The sequence below is a fragment of the Thamnophis elegans genome, chromosome 8, assembly GCF_009769535.1.
Source record: "Thamnophis elegans isolate rThaEle1 chromosome 8, rThaEle1.pri, whole genome shotgun sequence".
NCBI lineage: Eukaryota > Metazoa > Chordata > Lepidosauria > Squamata > Colubridae > Thamnophis > Thamnophis elegans.
Window position 1 is genome coordinate 64,985,562 of NC_045548.1, and position 21,617 is coordinate 65,007,178.

At 38.8% G+C, this 21,617-nt stretch overlaps 1 protein-coding gene across 1 annotated transcript in view; it reads right to left on the reverse strand.

The window, feature by feature from the left end:
• The window catches only part of TAF2 (TATA-box binding protein associated factor 2), a 67,039-nt gene that overhangs the window by 36,658 nt on the left and 8,764 nt on the right, over positions 1-21,617 (reverse strand). Inside the window, exons 6-16 of the mRNA XM_032222733.1 lie at positions 21,279-21,510; positions 20,596-20,780; positions 19,512-19,625; positions 18,737-18,836; positions 16,820-16,905; positions 15,502-15,637; positions 13,664-13,818; positions 11,982-12,096; positions 9,603-9,712; positions 8,877-8,942; positions 6,081-6,333 (exon numbers count right to left, since the gene is read on the reverse strand). Coding sequence (XP_032078624.1) covers positions 6,081-6,333; positions 8,877-8,942; positions 9,603-9,712; positions 11,982-12,096; positions 13,664-13,818; positions 15,502-15,637; positions 16,820-16,905; positions 18,737-18,836; positions 19,512-19,625; positions 20,596-20,780; positions 21,279-21,510 — 1,552 coding nt within the window. The remainder of the gene's footprint in view (positions 1-6,080; positions 6,334-8,876; positions 8,943-9,602; positions 9,713-11,981; positions 12,097-13,663; positions 13,819-15,501; positions 15,638-16,819; positions 16,906-18,736; positions 18,837-19,511; positions 19,626-20,595; positions 20,781-21,278; positions 21,511-21,617) is intronic.

The following is a 21,617-nucleotide window of genomic DNA, read 5'->3' on the forward strand; positions in this document are numbered from 1 at the left end:
CAGGGAGGAGAGCGAGATTATACCATTAGTTAAAAGCACTGATGTCCCAATGGTGCTTTTTCAAGAGGCAACTGGACTTTCTGGTTTTTCTTTGAAGACGTTTCGTTTCTCATCCAATAAGCTTCTTCAGCTCTGACTCCCCGCCATCCAGAGCTGAAGAAGCTTCTTGGATGAGAAGCAAAAGATCTTCAAAGAAAAACCAGAAAGGCCCGTTGCCGCTTTAAAAAGTAACATTGGGACAACCATGACCTGGATGACTGAGAATCTCCATAGACCTAAAGCCTTTCAATGCATGCAAAAGGTTTTGCATTTATGTATGCAATCATCAAGGATGTAGTAGTCTCAAAGGTGCTTTTTCAAATCGCAAAAGCTGAGCCCGGGACACTGCAACCATGATAAATACATGCAAGTTGCCAAGATTTTGATCACGTGACTATGGGGATGATGCCACGGTCGCTAAGTATGAAAAACGGTCATAAATCCCTTTTTTCAGTGCCGTTGTAACTTTGAACAGTCACTAAATGAATGTTGTAAGTCGAAGACTACCCACAGAGGGGTGAGAAACTATCCATGCATTAGGTAGTGTATTTATAGATTTGGTTTACAAATTATGTTCAGACCCCAAGGATAATATTGGAAATGACAAAGAAACTGCCAGCCATGTGCTGCCTGATATATTTTGGGGGGGCTAGGTCACGCCATGTCTTGTGGGATAAATATTGAGCTGCTTCATTCTTGTCTGTGCCAATTTTCAGCCATCCAGGTCATGGTTGTCTCAAAGGTGCTTTTTTCAAAAGGCAACTGGACTATTTTTTTTCCCTTGAGGAAGAAGACGTCTTGCTTCTCATCCAAGAAGCTTCATCGGTTCTGGCAGGATAGTGGTGGGCTATGGAAGGATTAGTTTTGACAGGATTGGGGGAGGGTGGTTTTCACAGAGCTAATCCCTCCATAGCCCCCTCCATCCTGCTAGAAAGAATGAAGCTTCTTAGATGAGAAGTGAAACGTCTTCTTCTTCTTCCTCAAGGAAAAATACAGTCCAAGTTGCCTTTTGAAAAAGCACCCTTGAGACATGATGACCTAGATGACTGAGAATCTCCACAGACAAAAATAAAACAGCTCAAAATTTATTCCACATGACATGGCATGACCAGCAAAAAAATACCGTACTTTTCCTAGTATAAGATGCACCTTAGTTATTGGGGAGAAAAATAGGGGGAAAAAATTCTGCCTACCAGGTATTCATCTCGCTAGCATCCTTTAGTCTGGTCAGCTTCAGCACATACGTTTGCTGGTTTTGAGCACACGTGCGCACGCTTTATATCCCCTGGTTAGGGATAAAAAACAGCTTCTAAAGCACAGCTGATGTTTCAAGAGAGAAGCAATGAGAAAAGCAGGAGAAGCACAGAAGATGGCTTCACTCGCTAGCGCCTCATTAGGACAGAAAAACAGCTTCTAAAGCACAGCTGATCATTGGAGAGAGAAACAATAAGAAAAGCAGGGGAAGCGTGGAAGATCGCTTCACTCACTAGCGCCTCATTAGGACTGAAAAACAGCTTCGAAAGCACAGCTGATCATTGGAGAGAGAAGCAATAAGAAAAGCAGGGGAAGCATGGAAGATCGCTTCACTCACTAGCGCCTCATTAGGACTGAAAAACAGCTTCGAAAGCACAGCTGATCATTGGAGAAAGAAGCAATAAGAAAAGCAGGGGAAGCATGGAAGATTGCTTCACTCACTAGCACCTCATTAGGGCTGAAAAACAGCTTCGAAAGCACAGCTGATCATTGGAGAGAGAAGCAATAAGAAAAGCAGGGGTAGCATGGAAGATTGCTTCACTCGCTAGTGCCTCATTAGGGCTGAAAAACAGCTTTGAAAGCACAGCTGATCATTGGAGAGAGAAGCAATAAGAAAAGCAGGGGAAGCATGGAAGATCGCTTCACTCGCTAGCACCTCATTAGGTTTAGGTTTAGGTTTAATTTTATTTGTATAACGCCCTTTTCCCTGAAGGGACTCAGGGTGGCTCACAACTCAAAAAGGGAGGGGAAATACAAACAGAATAACAAAAACATAAAAAACCATACATAGTTAAAAGCACAACAATCATATCATTCGAAGTGGGGCAGCGAGTCTTTAGCCCCAGGCCTTTCGGAACAGCCAAGTTTTAAGGGCTATGCGGAAGGCCTGGAGGGTGGTGAGGGTACGAATCTCCACGGGGAGTTCGTTCCAGAGGGTCGGAGCAGCCACAGAGAAGGCTCTCCTCCGGGTAGTTGCCAGTCGACACTGGCCGGCTGATGGAATTCGGAGGAGGCCTAGTCTGTGGGATCTAATTGGTCTAGTGGAGGTAATTGGCAGTAGGCGGTCTCTCAAGTACCCAGGTCCAATACCATGAAGGGCTTTGTAGGTGACAACTAGCACCTCAACAGGCAGCCAGTGCAGCTCGCGGAGGATAGGTGTTACGTGGGTGAACCGAGGCGCACCCACAATCGCTCGCTGAAAAAAAGCTTCCAAAAAGAAAAGCTACATTTGGAGTATAAGACGCACCAAAATTTTCAGTCTCTTTTTTTTTGGGGGGGGGGGGAGTCAGGGGGGGGAGTGCATCTTATACTCCAAAAAATACAGTATATATATCAAGCAACACATGGCTGGCAGCTTCTTTGTCATTTCAAATATTGTCACTGAGTAATCCTTGGGGTTTGAACATAATTTGTAAACCAAATCTATAAATACGCTCCTTAAAGCATGGATAGTTTCTCATCCCTCTGTGGGTAGTTTTCAACCTACAACCGTTCACTTAGTGACTGTTCAAAGTTACAACGGCACTGAAAAAAGCGATTTATGACTGTTTTTCACACGTAACAACCGTTGCAGCATCCCCATAGTCAAGTGATCAAAAAATTGGCAACTGGCCTGTATTTATGACGGTTGCAGTGTCCCAGGATCATGTGATCAGCTTTTGCAATCTGCTCACAAGCAAAGTTAATAGGAGAGCCAGATTCACTTAACAACCATGTTATGAAATTAAGAACTGCAGTGATTCACTTAACAACTATGGCAAGATGGGCTCCATTATGGTCATAAGGCGAGGACTGCCTGTAATGTAAATACATTATAATCTCGGTCAATACTTCAATCAAGGAGAGAGTTTCTACCTGTGGATCATGTGCCACTGATCATTTCCCACAATCAATGTCTGGATTTAATTATTTTCCTCCCATCTATGTTTCAGTAATGCCTTCCCCACTTTACAAAAGGCACATATTCAATCTTGAATATGAAAAGAATATCAAAAGAAGCTAGTCATGGAAGAGGCATCAGCATTACTGATTTCCTCAACGTATCCTGCCAATAACCTCAGCGAAAATTTCAACCATGCCTCTGCCACCCGGAAAGTACAAGATCACCCACGGAGAAAGACAATGCGGAATTCAGAATCCTGCCAGTTCCAGCTGGAAAACAGACATGGCAGTAAAGCACAGCTAACGGCTGGTCTATTTGCCCCACCTTCTGAACCAGGACAACTATTTTAGCGGCTAGTAAATGACTGAACTCTACTCTATTTGTGAACACAGTACCCAATGCAAAAGGATGCTTTTCTTTAAGCAAAACCTTATCAAAAAAGGTAGCAAAATAGTTCTCTTTTACCTAATGATTAGAACAGGGATTGGCAACCTTAAACACTCAAAAATCCACTTGGACCCATTTCCCACAGAAAACACCGGAAGCCACAAAGGTCCTAATGAGAAGGCCCCCCCCCCCCATTCAATTCTAAAGCCGACAGGAAGTCCTGTTCCCCCACTATAGAGTCTCCTCCTATACAGTGTACTTTTTCCTCTACCTGTCCTAACCGATAGCCCTATCAATTGTGGAGCCAACTGGAAAACCCACCCCTTGCCATAGAGTCTCCTCCTGGTGTGCTGTGCTTCCCCCCTCCTAACTGGAAGCTCCTCTCAAAATTGTGGCACCAACAGGCAACAGGGAGCCACAGCAGAGGGATGAAAGAGCCACATGTGGCTCCAGAGCTGTGGGTTGCTGACCCTTGGATGTTACAGCCAGACAGTTGTGTTAAAGTACCTTTTTCCACTTGGTCATGTTGGCAGGAATGTATGCCAGGATAAACTTCACTGCCTATTCCTATTGTACCCTCGTAGCACATCAGATAGTGGTGCTGTCCTTTGTGTTTTAGTGCCAGTCAAAAGATGGGTCAATGGATGTTAAATCAGTGGTTGTTAAATTTAGGACTACTTGTAGAATCAACTTTAACAGTAGCCAATGGTTCCAAAAAAGTTAACGCCAAAGTAGTTTGTTCTCAGAAGCTTCGTATGAAGTGATAAGGTGAGGTACAGAATATTATAGAAACATGCAAGTATTGCATTAAACAAAAATACAGGAGACCATAGAACGTGCCTGGGTACTTCATATTCACCTTTGCTCCAATTTCAGCTAACTAGCGGGCATTTTATATGTACTCAAAGCCATAACGTGGCCACTTTTGAAACTAAGCATTTTTAATTAAAAAAAAAACTTTCAAAAATTTAGAATAGCTGATATCTTGCAAAATGATGCAGGAGAATGTACAAATTTTCTCTAATTTCTCTATCTCACGAGAGTTGGCCTTTTCTTTTCTTTTCTTTTGACGAGGAGCTGATGCCATCTAGTGGTGTTTGAATACATCAGTAGCTAGGGACCTTACATGAAACCCTGACCTATGTATAGTTTTCAAAGTATCGATAGATGTCTTCTTCTATTAACTTGAGCAGAAATGGATAGACTAATGTTAGAATTTAAAAAAATAAAAAACAAAGGAGAGACAGAATATTATGACACGTGGAACAGATTTTTATCAATGGTTGGAAATACAAGGTGGGAGTCGGAACACGACAAAATTAGGCTAAGTAGACCTGGAATGAGATATTTTATATGTATTAGAATGAATACGTTGGTCAAAAATAATTGTACAAGACTAGCACTGTGTAAGTATATATATATATATATATATATATATATATATATGTATGTATGTATGTATGTATGTATGTATGTATGTATGTATGTATGTATGTATAGATAGATAGATAGATAGATGGATGATAGATAGAGATAGAGGTATATGTATACGTATATGTGTATATGTATATGTATATGTGTATATGTGTATATGTATATATGTATGTATGTCTTTGGTTATTCGGGTTTTCTTCCGCGTAAAATTGGAAGTGTCTTGGCGACGTTTCGACGAAGTCTCATTTGTCATCTTCAGGCTTGTTTGCTCGGCTTCATACTTCAGGAGCAAACCTGAAGATGATGAATGAGACTTCATCGAAACGCCGGCAAGACACTTCCAATTTTATGCGGGAGAAAACCCGAATAACCAAAGACCTATATACTAACACCCGCGAAAACCTCAGAAAACAAACAAATATATATACATACATACATACATACATACATACACACACACACACACACACACACACACACACGTTAGTAGTATATATGTTATTTGTCTTTCACTTTAGTTTCTAAGGGGGATGAAATGCCAGGATGGTCAAACTGCGTTCAATATGTACCGTATTTTTCGGAGTATAAGACGCACCTTTTTCCTCAAAAAAAGAGGGTGAAAATCTGGGTGCGTCTTATACACTGAATACAGCATTTTTGGCCTCCCAAAACCCTGCCCCCTTCACCAAAATGGCCGTGCAGAACCTTTAGGAAGCTCCCAGTGTGCTCCTGGGGCTGGGGAGGACAGAAATGAGCAAAGAATGGCCTGTTTGTAGCTCGTTTTTGCCCCCCTCCCCCCAGGAGACTCTATAAGCCTCCTAAAGGCTGTGCATGCCTTTTTTTGACAAAAAAAAACCCGGGCCCGTTTTCGTGAAAAACGAGCCGTTTTTGGGAGGTCTGCAGAGTGCAAAACTTTTTTTTTTTAATTTGCCTCTTCAAAATCTTGGTGCATTTTATATTCCAGTGCATCTTATACTCTATAAAGTACTTAATAAAAATATATATATTTTAAAAAAACCCAAAGCAGGCTGCTCAGACTTAAACCTGCATTAGTGTCTGACAGAACCAGGTGGCCACTTCTTACCTTTGCAAGACAGAAGCAAGCCATTATCCTCACTCGGTAGAAGCACTGCTCTTGTTCGAGAATATCAGTCAGCGCAAGCCGAGATGCCGGCGTGGGGAACTTCTGAAGAGCCAAAATGGATTCCTCTTGCGCAACCACGTCTCTCTCGTAGCGCAGTTGATATTGCCACATGAAGTCTGCCTGTTCAAATTCCACCTTCCTCAAAACTGACATATCTGGATCTATTCTTATCCAGAGTAAAGGGGAATCGGCACTGGGAGAAAAGGATCAAAACTTAGGTCAGGACAGCAACTAAATTCAATAAACATTATTTTTTCTTCTTTTTCTCGATTGTGGCATCTCTGATATTTTCAGCATGAAAATTGGTAACCCATTCAGGATAGTGAGTTCTGTGCTTAATAAATCATTACCTGGAACACAAATTTTAGTGCAAAGAACATTGCAACTCCACAATCAATATACTTGAAAATAATCTCAAGCAAACACAGTAGAAAAATTCTATATTGTCTCATCCCAGTTCCTACTGATTGCTTGGTGAATTATATGGCATCAAATTTTCTCAATGTGAGCTCTCTGGAGGGTAACAAAGAAACTAAGTCACAACTTCATAAACAGATTTTGGGGCTATCATAATTCAAGTATACAATATTAGGATTTGGCAACTGAGGAACAGCTTATGACTTACACATCTTATTACCTGGGTACTTGAGAGACCGCCTGCTGCCAATTACCTCCACTAGACCGATTAGATCCCACAGATTAGGCCTCCTCCGAATTCCATCCGCCGGCCAGTGTCGACTGGCGACTACCCGGAGGAGAGCCTTCTCTGTGGCTGCTCCAACCCTCTGGAACGAACTCCCCGTGGAGATTCGAACCCTCACCACCCTCCAGGCCTTCCGCATAGCCCTTAAAACCTGGCTGTTCCGACAGGCCTGGGGCTAAAGAGCTGTTGCCCCCGTCTCGAATGGTATGACTGTCGTGTGTTTTAAATTATGCCTTGTTATGTGTCGTTTTTTAATTTTTGTCTGTATCCCCCTTCCCTGGTTTGAGTTGTGAGCCGCCCTGAGTCCCCTTCGGGGGGAAAGGGCGACATATAAATATAATAAACAAACAAACAAACAAAACAATTACACATTATACCTCTCTCACATGTTTTCTTCTTTATATTCTGGTTTTCTAGTACCTACTGATTGTCATGAGATGGAAATTAACAAGGTACAATTTAACTTTTTAAACTTTTAAGCCATGCTTTACAAATCCACTTAAAATACTGTGTAGAAGTTTAAGTTTGCTAATTCGAGGGTCATACAAAATTTAGTTAATAAAAACTAAGATCATGCACAACACTAAATTGTGATTTTAAAAATATTACTGAGCAATTTCTCTCCCTCTCTGCCAAATAATAAAGGGTATTAATTTTATAAAATAGGAAAGGGTATGCATTTAATATATTTCACATGGCTGCTTCAATCTCTTTATACTTCAAGTAAGAAAGAATGCAGTAATAGGCCTGTTCCGGCTGCTGCTACTGCCAGTTTGCTCAAGGAGGCGCATTGCGCGAGCACGCACTTGATGAGCTCTCTGCACGCATGCCCAGTGTTTTAAAAAACCAAGATGGCAGTGCCTACAGCGCCAATAGAATCGGTTCAGGGACATGGCAGGCTGAGTTACTACCTACTTGTCCGAACTGGTCCGAACGGGTAGGAACCCACCTCTGCTCTTAAGTTATTATATGAAAATGTTTGGTGAGGTAATTATTTCATGCCACATAACAAAATTCAACGGAGTTCCTAGACATTTTGAACACCTCCATTTCTACTTATGTAAGCACTGTTATAAAACAGTTCCTGGCCTTCCAAACCAGGGTGGATAAAAATCTATGGCTTTAAAAAAAAATCAAAATAATTGGATTTTTTAAAATTTTTATTAAATTTATTTTAATAAAAAGCTTTTGGAGTAAAGATTTATCTAAAGATAGTTTTCTATTTGAGATATATTGATAATTTAGTTTACTCAGTATGAAATGGAGCTTAGTTACGTAGCATGAGGCGGTATATTCTGCCATATTTACATCTTTGGTAAACTCAATTCAATGAATCCAAGCTCTGCAAGCTGAGATAACATGCACTGCATTGATGCATTCACACAATTTCACAGTAAGATTTTATGAGATAAATTATAAAACAAAGTTCAGGAATATCCCTTTATCCTATTGTTTTGCAAATCTATGTACACTACAAAACTGTACGATTGTTTGAAGAGAAATGCATCTGTACCACCAGGCTCTAAATGTGAGGAGGAAAGGCAAGCAGTAAAAATGAAAGTGAAACTTTCTATGCAGCTTATAAATATATTAAAGAGCACCTGTCATTTCAGTTCCATCATGACAGCGCCTGTTAGGGGGCAGCCACTCACCTGCTGCCTGCCACGTCCCTCACCTTATTGTGTCATTGCCACATCACCAGCCGTCCCAATAAAGTGAATGGGACTGTTGGTGAGCCAACAGTGTGTCAGAGGAACCGATGTGGGACAGAGATGACAGTTGCTCTTTAAAAATTATGATTTAAATCAAGCCTTTTTACTAGTGACTTAAATCATGATTTAAATCATTAAATCGTTCCAAAAGTGCCTGTACTCTGAACACTCCCTTCAATCCAGAGGTGTCAGAATGCACAATCATAGAAAGGAAAAGTCCCTGCACAAGTGATTAGTACCTCCTCTTTTTGATATATATATTTGAAAATGCTGTATGGAGAAGATTTTCAAATACTCTGTGTCTTTCATAAGTTTACTTACTCCATGGCAGAAAGATCCATGTCCACTTCCTCTCCATTCATCAATGGGATTTTTTTCTTCTTATTGCTGCATAAAAACCAGCAAGAGATGCATAGTAAAGTCAGATTTTCTTTGGTTAAAAAAAAGAATAAATCATGGTTAAACAAAGGATAGAGGAGCTTATGATTAGCTTGTTCATCAAGCTGGGCATTCTGACATATTTTTGCTGATTCTTATTTCTGTGGCAATTATTTTTTCTCCCGCCTACTTGATTGTATAGTTGCTATATATATTTTTTGCAATAGTTTTAATTGGCTGCAAATAGTTCATAATGTCTGGATACCCAGAATACTGTTTTATAACCTTTTGATCTTTAAAAGGGAGACAGAAATACGTATTAGTGACCAACACCTTCTTACAACTAAAATTCTTTGAGTTATTAAGTGTGGAAGAGTGGATTGTATTTATCCTGCTGACCCAGATCAAACTGGAGACATCAATGCTGTGTTAACCGTTTATGGCAAAATATTAATATAAATATTTTAATAATGTTAATATAAATAATATTAACATTTGTGTTTCCCACGTGAAGCGTTTTCATATTGCCATGTTTATACTGGACAATGTAGCATCGCCACGGTTTTGTGACTTTTGATAAATAATAACAAAAATTATTAAAAACAATTTATGGTAGTCACTTCAGGTAGGCATTTTATAAGGAAGCTCCATAGGTGGTAAAAGCCCTACCGTCTGCTCTTTGAATGACAGGGTATATCATGCTTGAGGCTGTTTTCTTCTATTTGAAGTGTGTGGTTGAAAGATCCGTCAAGCTCCTGGACTGTCACTTTAAGAGGGCCCTTGAAAAAGATGCATGGTTATCAAGTACCAGCAGTCATAATGATCTATGAAAGCCTCAGTTGCATTTCCACTGATACCCTCCTCACCTTCACAGAGGAGGCTGAAGAAACAGACTCGGACATTGTCACTTAAGTGGGCTTTAAAGATAAGCAGAAGTTTGAACTTGAACATGTTTACTGCTGAATCCCATATTTTATATGACAGCTATTTCTTGCTGAAAAAAGCTTTATTATTTTACCCACGAACTCCATTATTTTACATATTAAAAAGCAGCCTCATATTTTTACATTCAAAACATACACGACATAGCCAGAAGTTAAATGAATTCAACATTTACGCCTACGTTTTACTTCAGTATTGAGCAAAAATTTAGCTGAAGGGAACTGAAATAGTTATATTTCAAATTTTATTTGCAGCCAAAAGGTCTAAAAGCAAATTACAAATAAATCTAAACTTGGCGTTAGATAAAACACCTAAATAAGTAAAATCCAAATGAGGAAAAAATATGCAAAAAATTTACTTGCAGATAAAAATCCCAAGACTGCAGTGCCCAGATTTTTAACTATGGCTATAAAATTGAGAGTTTTAGTAACAAATCAATGAGTTGTGATTTTATTTATTGACTATTTTACTTGTAAAAACGTTTTATCTAATACCAAGTTTAGATTATATTTGTAACTTGCCTTTGGGCCCCTAGGCCATAAATAAAATTGGAAGCATTATATAAAACCTGGATAAAATCCAACGTAACACATGCAGCATTCTTCTCATGCAAAGAAACATTCAATTGTCTCTTTTTTTCCCTTGTTCCCTAAACCAGGGGTCACCCAACTCCAGAACTGTACACCAGCACTGGTTTGCCAGCCACCAGGAACTAGGCCATGTGAGTGAAGCCCCATCTACGCATGCATGAGATCTAGGCAGCACACGAAACCACGCCCCCCACACCCCTGTCTATGGAAAAAATGCCCTCCACAGAACCAGTCCCTGGTGCTGAAAAGATTGGGGGCCACTGTAGTAAGCAATGTGTCCTCAGCTTTCACCCATTCATTCAGCGATTGTTCAAAATTATGATGGCACTAAAAAAACTGGACACACGACTAGTCCTCAAGGTTCTGGCCATCGCAGCAAACCACAGACATCTGACTACCATTTGTAATCTTCCCTGCCAGCTTTCCACAAGCAAAGTCAATGGGGAAGCCAGCAGAGAAGGTCTCATGTCACCGTGGCACGACAAAACCGCGCTCAACTAAAGCGCGCCCGATTAAACCGCGTCGCTGACGTCATCAGCAGGGCGACAACAGCGAGCACGGAGAAAAAAGGGCGCTTTAAATAGCGCTTTGAAAGCAAGCCGATTCAAGTTAAGGTAAGGGTTAGGTTTAGGGTTAGGTTAAGGGTTAGGTTTAGGGTTAGGTTAAGGGTTATGGTTAAGTTTAGGGTTAGGTTAAGGGTTAGGATTAGGTTTAGCGTTAGGTTAAGGGTTAGGTTTAGGGTTAGGTTTAGGGTTAGGTGAAGAGTTAGGTTTAGGGTTAGGTTTAGGATTAGGTTTAGGGGGGTTAGGTTTAGGTGTTAATTTTAGCTTTAGTGTTTACAGCGTGCTTTTTTCTCCGCATTGTTGTCGCGCTGTGATGACGTCAGCTACGCGGTTTCGTCGAGCGCGCTTTAGTCGAACGCGGTTTTGTGGTGGAACCCATGTCACGACTAGTACTCCCCACTGGCCCTCCCAAGTCCTCTCCACCCCCCCCATCCCCACACTCTCTTCATGGCATTCTTGCATTCCTTACTTGGAATTCCTCTTTTTTCCTTCTTTAACAACCCACTTATCCAGAGTTTATGGCAGCCACCGGGACTGCCGAGACTGTCATCGCTACCTCAATTCACATGGCATCACATTTTACGATCACATTATTTAGTGTCAACAATCAACAGTCCCAACCGCTGTCATAAGCCAAGGATTACCTGTATCCTTGACTCTGGAGCATATCTGGAATGGTGATATAGAGAAGAAAGTGAAAGTATTTCACAGGAAATAGGATATCAAGGATATAGGCTAAGAGCTTAATAAATGAAAATGATACTCAACTTTCATTAACAAGAGAGGATAGAAGCATTCAAATTAAGTGGGGGCCATGATTCTGCAGAGGGTTCAGGATAATAAAATAGCCGCTTAATTTAATAAAAGTAGCTTAATATAAAATGAACTATAATGCAATATTTAACTATTTTGACAGATTTTTAAGGGGGGAAATGGACAAAAAGTAAACTTACCACATATTTCTGCGTCCCAGGGGAGGTATAGTCTTGCTTTATTTCCAATTCGAGTACATTTCGTTTTCGATTAAACGCAAAACTGCCATAAAATTTGACCACACTGTTTTGATCTCTGCAAAAACTCAATAGGAAAAAAAAATCTGGTCCCCTATATATTTTTCAAGTTTCCAGAATCAACTGCAATGCACAAGTTTCGCTTATTTAGAGCTTGAAAGGGTTGGTCTTCCCTGATGAACAGGTCAATAATAATAATAGCAATATATACCACTTCACAGTGCTTTACAGTCCTCACTAAGTGGTTTACAGTTAGCATCTTGCCCCTCAACAAACTGGGTCCTCATTTTACTGACCTCAGAAGGAGGGAAGGCTGAATCAACCTTGATAAAGGCGAGTTAGTTACATGTACAGGGGAGTCCTTGGTGAACAGCAGCAATTAGGACCAGAATGTCTGCCGCTAAGTGATGTGATTGTGAAGAGTGATATTATGTGATCATGGACACTTAATGACAGTGATTCCAGCACTTCCAATTGCCACATTTAAAAAAATAATAATCATGCTATTATTCAGTGTGATGTCATATGGTTACCATTTGTGGATTCCCTGCCAGCCTCCTTATTGATTTGGCTTGTGCAAAGCGGGCAGAACAGGTTGCAAATCAAAATCACATGACTGGACAATACTGTGAAAAACGGGCCATTTTTTGCTCATTTCTGCCCTCCCCAGTCCCCAGGAGCACTCTGGGAGCCTCCTAAAGGCTATGAACAGCCATTTTAGTGAAGGGGGCAGGGTTTTGGGAAGCCAAAAATACATTCAGTGTATTCAGTGTATGATGCACCCAGATTTTCACCCTCTTTTTTGAAGAAAAAGGTACGTCTTATACTCCGAAATATACGGTACATATTGAACACAGTGTGACCGTCCTGGCATTTCATCCCCCTTAGAAACCAAGGTGAAAGACAAATAACTTACATAGAACTATCATTGAATGAACGGTTGTTAGTTGAAGACTACTTGAACTTGTGAGCTGTTGCTAAAAAAGGAGTCACTAAACAAGGAGTGAATGGACTGAAATTGACAGAAATTCCGCATTTTAATGACCAAAGATGCTATTTTAGCAAAAACTATCTGTGGTAACAAGAATGTTGTTGCATTTAATTTTGTGAACCTCATTGTACTCACTAGGTAAAAACTCCAAAGTAGAACTACCAAATAGATTTGCAAGTTTCAAGATCTGTACCAATCATTCCATGCAATTAACTTGCATAGCGATTTAAAGTACTACTATGCATTGCCACAAGTGCTTTGGTGTTATGGATAACACCAAAAAATAAACATTAAATGTACCCTGAAGATGGCATTTGATTTTGTTGTACGTGTGCAATGACAATGAAGTAAATTAATCTGAAATGAAGATTTACAAGAATCCTTGGCTAATGTTGTCTTGAATTTTACTAGAGTTCCTCTGTTTTTCAGAGATGTCATGCTCCTTCCAGAGTTCCACCACTACCATAAAACATTTAAGCATGAAATGGGATTGGTCCTTGCAAAAAGAGATAACGGTTTGAACAATATTACCAAAGGTAGTTTTTCATATCTTAGGCTATTTGTTTAGATTGTCCTAAGAACAGTTGTTCTTCACCTTCAAGTAAGTAGCCCAAAGCAAAATAGAAAAGGATACACCCATTGCTTAATTAAAGGTTGAATGTCTTTGCCGGACACATTGGAAATGGATTTCAAAAACCCAGATGTAGACACCAGCATCTGACTCCACATATGAGATTGGAACTTCTGAGAAGAAGCAGTGCTAGCTAGACTCAACAATTTGTTGAAAACCTATGGTGAAATTAAGTCAGATTCAGAAAATTGGTCAGTTTCATACATCTAAACAGATTTTTTAACCTTGAGAAATGCTAATGACAGTAATACAACTGTGTACCTTTTAACAAAAGGGATACTTTTTCAGTTTCAGTTTGGAAACTGAAGATCACATTTGACTCTTCAACATAGAACCAGACCATAAAAATTGGTTTAATTTAATGAATGAAGAATAACTAGCAGGAACGTTTTCCCGATATTTAATTATTTCTGCCTTCTGTCAGTTTCTGCTTTCTGTTATTTAAAAAGTAAACATCTGCAGTAAACTTTGATTCTTTTACTTTGTATTGATAAAAAAATAACCAAGGTTAGTACTGCTTTTAAACATTCTATGAAGAACAAAGTCAAGCAGAGAGCATCAGAAACACCAAGTTTCAATATTTCATGAAAACAAAGTTGGCTTATTTTTTGAACTAAGCATATCGTGTGAATTCAGCTATTGTAAATTATATATTTTATGGTTTAATGTTGTGAAAATACAGCCAGTAAGCTTATTGAACACAGAGTTCAATTAAACCCTTGTTCAAGACACAAATGAAATCCAAGCTTCAAACCACATCGATTGCATACAATCTCATTATGCCAGCAACTACTTGTTGACATAAAGATAATTCTGAAGACAGATTAGTTTAAAATGCATCCTGTTTACAAATCAAAGATAAATAGTGTCATGCTGGATCAGCCTAATGGGAATGTTCCAGCAGCAGCAAACTTCCTGTCTCTGACAACATGCAAGAGCCCTTCCTAACTGTTTATCACAATTTCTCATTTTTAGATTAATGCAGTCTATATTCCAGAATTCCTTTTAGTACATTACTGTTTATACATTCAGAGTCCAATATAAAATAAGAAAAACATGCTTCTAAAAGCCTTCAATTTATTCTAAAACTGTTTCCATGGGAAAATAGAATAGACTCCGTTGTTTACATCAACAGGGAGCGCAACAGTTTTGTAAGAGGAGATCTGATTCCAGGCTTTGCTACTCTAGACAGAAAGAGCCCATTTGGATGTGTGTACAAAACAACCTATTAAAGGGGCAGTCATGCAAAGAAATGATCTTGGTATCTAGATTCAGAGAAAGATGCCAAGGCAACCAAATACAGAGCTGGGCTAATGACCTATTTTATCTGTAAGAAATAGAACAACTATTCAAACAAATATCAATATGGCAAGTATTTTTCAAGATTTAAGTTTTCTCCTGAGCAAACATTATAAAATGACGAAATTGTTCTCCCACATTCTGTTCCCAAAGACAATTTTCATCAATTTGTTTAAATTACAATTACAATGCTTATGTTAGTGCAATTTTTCACTCTATACACACACACACACACACACACACAGAAATTTTAGCCAACATCATCTGTGGTTGTAGATTAATCCTTCTTCTTAGCTTTATAACCAACTTCAAACCCTGATTACGGGTCTTATTTAAACAAAGAATCTCAATGTTTTCTTGACTGACAATGTGTCATAATCTCTCAGCATTAATGGGGAGTATATGTTTGTATAGAATAGAAACAATTTTACAAATTACAAAGAACTGAAATAAATCATTTTAGCACATTGTAAGTAGAAAAGAAACAAAAAATGAATTTTAAAGGAATTAAATATATTTCAACAGAAGAGCCAAATACTTACTTGTAACATAAACTCCATGCTTATTCTGTTTTCTATCAGTCTCATAACTAGGTGGGCCTTGCATTGAAACATGGTATAGTATTCCCAGGATATCGTGTGAGGATGTTTTATAGAAAAGTGTAAATGGGATGCAGGGCTGGAAAAGTAAAGCAAGGTAATTTTTCATTCATGGTATATTTTATATGAAAACTATATATTGCAGCTGAGACTACAAGAGAAACAAAAAGGCAGATATTTTCTACTAATTCATGAATTACATTGAATTAACTGTAAACATCTGACTTAAAAACAGTATTCATGTTATTGCAAATTTTATTCACTTCTGAAGAAGTTCTAAGGTAAATGTAGGATGTAAAATGAAAATAATAAACAAAACATTCACATCTGTTTTTGAGAAAAACAGTAATTTGCTTGTATATGAATATTATTAGCATAATGATATATGAAAAGTTTTAAAAAGTGTATTGTTATTTCTCTTTATCATCATGCTAAAAATAATGGCTATTCCATCATAATTCATCTCCAAGTATTTTATGGAAAGTAACATTTGGAAAAAGGATTCTTCTCAAGAAGAGGGAAACTGTTAAGATGACTGTATAAAAGCACTTCAGAGATAGCAATCTTATTGCTGACTTTTACAGCGGTATATAAACAAATCACTAGAATTGTAAAATGTTTAAAACAGCGAACTAATTGTAAAAAGCTAGAACAAAAAACACCAAAGATATAATATACATCAAATGTATAAGTAGCCTTTAAATCTCAAATCTGATTCTCTGACAAGGGTACTAAAGGACATCAACAATTTTCAGAGGGGCAACTATGTTAATATTTTTCAACTAAAATATGAAGCATCTTGTGGAAGCATAAAAATCCAAAAATTATAGAATAAGCCTTTGTGGATCACAAGTTTACATCTGAACTAAAGCATAACTTAAAAGAAACTTACAAAAAATGTGTCTTAAGCATTACAAGACCCTTGTTTACCTGCCACAAAACAACACATTCAACTTTCCCCTAATGCTCTAATTAACAAAATAATATTAAGTTATAAAATAAGTCAAATGTTATTTTCATTTCACCACTGAACCTGTTTCTTTTCACTGGAAAGGTTTTTGAACATATATTCCATTAATACAGTACAGTGCAGTACAATACAATTTCACACACAGAGAGACACTAGAGATGTTTACCAAATAGGCCCTTTCCAAGGATTCGTCAATAGAAATAATTTAAGCTTAGGATCAATTTCTCATTACTATTCTAATAGGCATATATTAATTGCCCCGTAACTCTATCCATTATTTACTAAACGTACTTGTCCTTCTCTTTCCCTCCACCAAAGATCGGATGCAGTAAGACACCACCGGTCTTTAATTCGTACGCCACTATTTTGTCTAGTTCCTGAAATGCAAAAACATATTATATTCTTGAGCATGTAGTCACAGTAGTTTTTAAAAAACAACTAGATATAGACAAGATCTTAGCTGGTGTCACAACATGCACATCATGCTACCGTATTTTTCGGAGTATGACACTCACTTCCCCCCCCCCCAAAAAAGAGGGTCAAAATTTGGGTGCCTCTTATACACCAAATGTAGGCCTGCCCACCCACTGCCCCCCACCCTTTGGCCTCTGCCTCCCAGCAATTTATCTCCTTGCAGCAAACCTGGAAAATGGGGCTTGCAGAGGCGGCAATAGGCTATGGCAATTCCTGCAGCCTGAAACAGCTGATCATCGGGAGGCCCTTGCTGAAACTGAAATTGAAATGACTGTTGGCTGCAAGGGGCAAATTGCTGGGAGGCAGAGGCAGTTTTTCCCCCTCTTCTAATCAGGCTGAATTGAAACAGGTTGTTTGCTGTAAGGAGGTAAGTCAATAACTATAAATGCCTATCGAATGTTCAAATTATTACTTATTTTTTAAAGACTGCTTTATTATTGTTCTAGACAACTTAACAAAATGAAGAAGCTTTTTAAAATAAATGCTTGATCTGAAGAGGCCCAGTGCTATTGTATCTTCTTTTAAATAGCAGAGAATAATGTATACTTACAGAAAGCCACATCAATTTTAACAGCATCTGTATAAGTATAGTCTGAAATGTAATACCACAGTGTATTTCGTCTGTACTGTTTACTGTTTGCTGCAAGGAGGCAAATTGCTGGGAGGCGGAGGCAGATTTCCCCCCCCTTGTTTTCCTCCCCAAAAGCTAGGTGCATCTTATACTTTGGAGCATCTTATACTCTGAAAAATACAGTATGTGGGGATGAAAAGCATATTCTTTGAACCTAGCGATCTTTTTGCTTGCTGAAGTGGTGAATATGAACCACAAGGACATACTTATGCTAAACCACATCTGTCCACTAACAGCTGCATTCCAAAATTTAATCTACCTTTATGGCATGGATCCAGGCTACTTGAGAAAACCCACTTACTCTAGCAGAAGGGACATGCTGCGGACCCGTTGGCCAAGAACTGTGGCTGATAGGATCCAGGAAAAGAATCTTTTGTGTCATGGCATCCACACTTTGGAAGATCATGCCCCTTAAAGTGAACTCCACCCCTACCCACCTGGCCTTCCGAAAGAGTCTGAAAACCTGGCTCAGCCAACTGACTTGGGCACAGATGGGGACGTCCCATTTGGGAAGTGGCCAGTAGACTAGTAGAAGATCCCACCTCCACCCCATTATACCCGTTGGTTATTTTATTCATTTTGTTGTTAATTGTAATGTTTTACTCAATGCTTGATATTGTAATGTTTTTAATCTTTTACTTTATATCATTATTTATGTCATTGTAAGCTGCCCAGAGTCGGTCACAGCAAGATGGGTGGCATCCAGGAAGCTTCTTCAGCTCTGACTGGATGGTGGATCCTTCCATTCCCCACCATCCAGTCAGAGCTGAAGAAGCTTCTTGGATGAGAAGCGAAACATCTTCAAAGAAAAATCAGAAAGTCCAGTTGCTTCTTGAAAAAGCACCTTTGGGATAGATTATGTTAATGTTTCAGAAAGTTGTATGTTTGATTCATGGACCACCCAGGCCTTTAATCCTTTTTTTTCCCCCCAGAATAATTCCAAACTGGCACATACTGTACATGTTATTTGTTTCTTGGTTTATGTCCCTCTATTTGTGATAACTTTGCTTTAAATATATGAAGACAACCAACAGCTTTGTTGAATTTATCCTCTGGAGATTTAGAGATGCTTCCAAAAGTTCTATCCATCGGGATGTATTTACCTCCTTAATCCAGTGACGATATTCATTAACACCAAAGGTTTTCTTCATCCAAAGTCCATAAATATAGCCAGAGATTCCCTTTAATACCCACTCATCTGACCTGCAAGTAAAAATGAAAAGACAAGCTATCTTTTGCTTCAGAATAGTCTAAAACTGCTGCTGCTGATACTATGTGACATTTCACTTTACCACACTACTTAATGATGAAGCTGTCAATCCCAATTGCAGTCAGTAAATGAGGACTACCTGTATTTTCAATTTATCCTTTCAGAAATGCTTTCCGTTTCTGCTAATTTACCAGCCATGTTTTGGGCTGCTCCTTGAGTATTTATTTGTTGGGGACTTTATTCATTCAAAATGTGTTCCAGGATAAGGCAAGAAATGTCTAAGTAAATTCAGCAGAGCTATCAATCATGGCTTTCAGAATTATTTGTGAAATCCATGATGGTACTAATACCAATCTCCTTTATGTTTAGCATTAGAGCTGCGGTGGTACAGTGGTTAGAGTGCAGTACTTATTTCTGACTGCCTGCTGCCTGCAATTTGGCAGTTCAAATCTCACTAGGCTCAAGGTTGACTCAGCCTTCCATCCCTCCAAGGTTGGTAAAAACGAGGCCCCAAATTGTTGGGGGCAATGTGCTGATTCTGTAAAACCGCTTAGGGAGGGCTGTAAAGCACTGTAAAGCGGTATATAAGTCTAAGTGCTATTGCTATCATGCTAATTCTTCATATACTCAAATGCAAAATTCTTTTTCCGAGGTATCCGTTTACTCACCAAGACATTCTAGATATAAAGCAGCCGAAGAACTGCTGGGCTAGAGCTTCAGCCAAGAACCTCCTGGTTAGAGGAGTCTCATCTATTATCATGGCACTGTGCAAAAGGTTCGTGCTAGTTTAAAAACATAACAAAGTAAATATCAAATGGGGAAAAATTAGAAAAGCAAGCAGTTCTTATACAAATATAAACAAACTATTTTATTAGTGGTTTTATATATTTAATAGCAGTGATATATAATTGATATCCAGGTATTTCTTACAAAAAACTTATCTGTTTACATAACTGCTGCTGGGACCATCCCAACTCTCAATCTCTTCTAGATGGACCCCTGGAACATGATCTGTTGGACTCCATAGGGAAATCAGAATCTATCTGAAGGCCAACGAAGGAGAATATTTGTAGCCCAGTTTCAAATGAGGGGTCCTTGGTGCTTTCTCAGCTTGGCTGTATTCCTGCTGTTTTTTTATTATTCAAACTAGGGTAATATCACACTGATGTTACCTAGTTGGGTAATGTCTACAAGGAAGCAACCAAGCTCAGAGAGCACCAAGACCTCTCTTTCTGAAGAAGGCAGTTAGACAGGTAACAGTACTTTATAGATAATCAAGACAAGATCCGTGGTTGTGCAGTGGTTAGAATGCAGTACTGCAGACTACTTCTGCTGACTGCCAGCTGCCAGCAGTTCTATTCTCAATGGCTGAAGTTGACTCAGCTTTCCATCCTTCCAAAGCTGTAAAATGAGGACTCAGATTGTTGGGGGCAATATGCTGAGTCTGTAAACTGCTTAGGGAGGGCTGTAAAGCACTGTGATGTGGTATATAAGTCTAAGTGGTATTCTTATTGCTATCAGCACCTTAAACTGGACCTGGAAACGTACTGGCAACCAATTTGTTCCAAAACCATTACAAACAGGTTATTTTACTGAATCGACTAATGCCGACTAGCAAGCAAACAGCTGCATTCAGTGTCACCTACAGTTTTGAAATCATCTTTAAGGACAGCCCAACTTAAGCAAACCATGATCATTTTTGTTCAGACAGGGTTAGGGTTACAATGGGTTACTGTTATAATAAAGACCAACCTAAAGAGGCTCATAGACGCGTAAGCAGCTACTTCGACATAGGCCTCATCTACAAAAACTGTTTTGAAGCAGGAGTAAGGGTAACGACAAGTAAGTATCTCTTCATAGAATTCAAATACTTCATGGAGGTATGACGTAGTATGTTTGAGCAGGGGAAGAAGTTGGGGTAAACAAAAATGGGTGACCTAGAATAAAAAATAGAAAGAAAGGAACATGTAATTGAACAATTAGATGGTAATTAGAGCAAGAATGGGAAAAACTTTTAACTCAGCAATGTTTGGCAAGTCCTACTGAACATAATATTAGAGTACTTTGGAAAGCCAGTGAAAGATTAATGATAGCCCTCAATAAATGATCTTGGCAAACAGGTTGCGTATAGTCAAAACTACACTAATGCTGGGAAATTGTATGGAATCAGGTAAATAAAAATTAATGTTTTCTGCAAAAACAGCAAAGGACAAAGGGCAGAAGAAATTTGTTATCAGTTTCCTTTGCCTTTTTATTCAACTCAAGCTTTGAAAATTAAGAGTTGCCAACAACCATGTATTATATGAAAACTAATTATCTTAAAATTTGTATATGAATAATACAACAAAAAGGATATCTAATTGCACTATCCAAACATTACACTAACATAAATCTACTTCAATATTAAATCAAATAAACTTGTCCAAGTGCGTTACCTCGTGCATATATGGATCGACAAGAATTTCAAATGGTCCAATAGCCAAAGAGATGTTAGATGCAGCAGTGGGGATTGGCAGCATATAATGGAAAGTCTTCTTTCTCATATCATGAGTATACACAGTTTCCACTAAATCACCATTTGAGATTGCCACCATTGTGGCATCAACAGTATATTCTAGTTTCCATGTGCAGAGTTCTGAATACGAATCAACACAAGGAAACCAGAACCTAGAAAGTTGGAAAAAATAGAAATAATTAATCTTTGCCCAATAAAGAGAAGCCACAGTTGCATTAATAGATGCAGTAAAATCATTAAAGTCCACAGCTAAGGGATA